Source organism: Trypanosoma cruzi, genomic scaffold (assembly GCF_000209065.1).
Source record: "Trypanosoma cruzi strain CL Brener 1047053517143 genomic scaffold, whole genome shotgun sequence".
NCBI lineage: Eukaryota > Euglenozoa > Kinetoplastea > Trypanosomatida > Trypanosomatidae > Trypanosoma > Trypanosoma cruzi.
This window is the reverse complement of record NW_001849481.1, coordinates 2034-3408: the sequence shown is the minus strand read 5'-3', so window position 1 is coordinate 3408 and position 1375 is coordinate 2034. Positions and strand designations below refer to the sequence as shown.

Sequence of the window (1375 nt, the reverse complement as noted above, 5' to 3'; positions counted from 1 at the left end):
AAGAGGTACCACGTGGTTCTTACGATGGCGAATAAAATTGGCTCCGTGTACATTGATGGAGAACCTCTGGAGGGTTCAGGGCAGACCGTTGTGCCAGACGAGAGGACGCCTGACATCTCCCACTTCTACGTTGGCGGGTATAAAAGGAGTGATATGCCAACCATAAGCCACGTGACGGTGAATAATGTTCTTCTTTACAACCGTCAGCTGAATGCCGAGGAGATCAGGACCTTGTTCTTGAGCCAGGACCTGATTGGCACGGAAGCACACATGGGCAGCAGCAGCGACAGCAGTGCCCACAGTACGCCCTCAACTCCCGCTGACAGCAGTGCCCACAGTACGCCCTCGACTCCCGCTGACAGCAGTGCCCACAGTACGCCCTCAGCTCCCGCTGACAGCAGTGCCCACAGTACGCCCTCGACTCCCGCTGACAGCAGTGCCCACAGTACGCCCTCAACTCCCGCTGACAGCAGTGCCCACAGTACGCCCTCGACTCCCGCTGACAGCAGTGCCCACAGTACGCCCTCAACTCCCGCTGACAACGGTGCCCACAGTACGCCCTCAGCTCCCGCTGACAGCAGTGCCCACAGTACGCCCTCAACTCCCGCTGACAGCAGTGCCCACAGTACGCCCTCAACTCCCGCTGACAGCAGTGCCCACAGTACGCCCTCAACTCCCGCTGACAGCAGTGCCCACAGTACGCCCTCGACTCCCGCTGACAACGGTGCCCACAGTACGCCCTCAACTCCCGGTGACAGCAGTGCCCACAGTACACCCTCAACTCCCGCTGACAACGGTGCCCACAGTACGCCCTCAGCTCCCGGTGACAACGGTGCCCACAGTACGCCCTTGACTCCCGGTGACAACGGTGCCCACAGTACGCCCTCAGCTCCCGGTGACAACGGTGCCCACAGTACGCCCTTGACTCCCGGTGACAACGGTGCCCACAGTACGCCCTCAACTCCCGGTGACAACGGTGCCCACAGTACGCCCTCAGCTCCCGCTGACAACGGTGCCCACAGTACGCCCTCGACTCCCGCTGGCCACGGTGCCAATGGTACGGTTTTGATTTTGCACGATGGCGCTGCATTTTCGGCCTTTTCGGGCGGAGGGCTTCTTTTGTGTGCGGGTGCTTTGCTGCTGCACGTGTTCGTTATGGCAGTTTTTTTCTGATGTAGTGAGAGAGTCTCCTGACAAATGTAGATAAATTCATAATTGTGCTGTGAACCGTTTGGGTAAATGTGTGTGTGCGCTCTCATAACAAGGAAATGATTTCCAGTAATGTTTTTGTTTTTTGTTCTCGAACTTTTTGAACAAATCTGCGGACAGACGGTGATGAGTAATTTGAATTTGTTTTTCAGCGTGTTTTTGTCAC

General features: G+C 57.0%; 1 protein-coding gene across 1 annotated transcript, besides 1 other annotated feature; it reads left to right on the top strand.

Moving 5' to 3' along the window:
- On the top strand, nt 1-1173 carry Tc00.1047053401569.10 (trans-sialidase, putative; the record flags this gene model as incomplete). Its single annotated transcript, XM_797334.1, has 1 exon — nt 1-1173. A coding segment is annotated over one exon (1173 nt), but the record flags the coding sequence as incomplete, so codon positions are not given.
- Nucleotides 1-1375: part of a sequence feature (heterozygous, Esmeraldo-like haplotype) that runs on past the window's edge.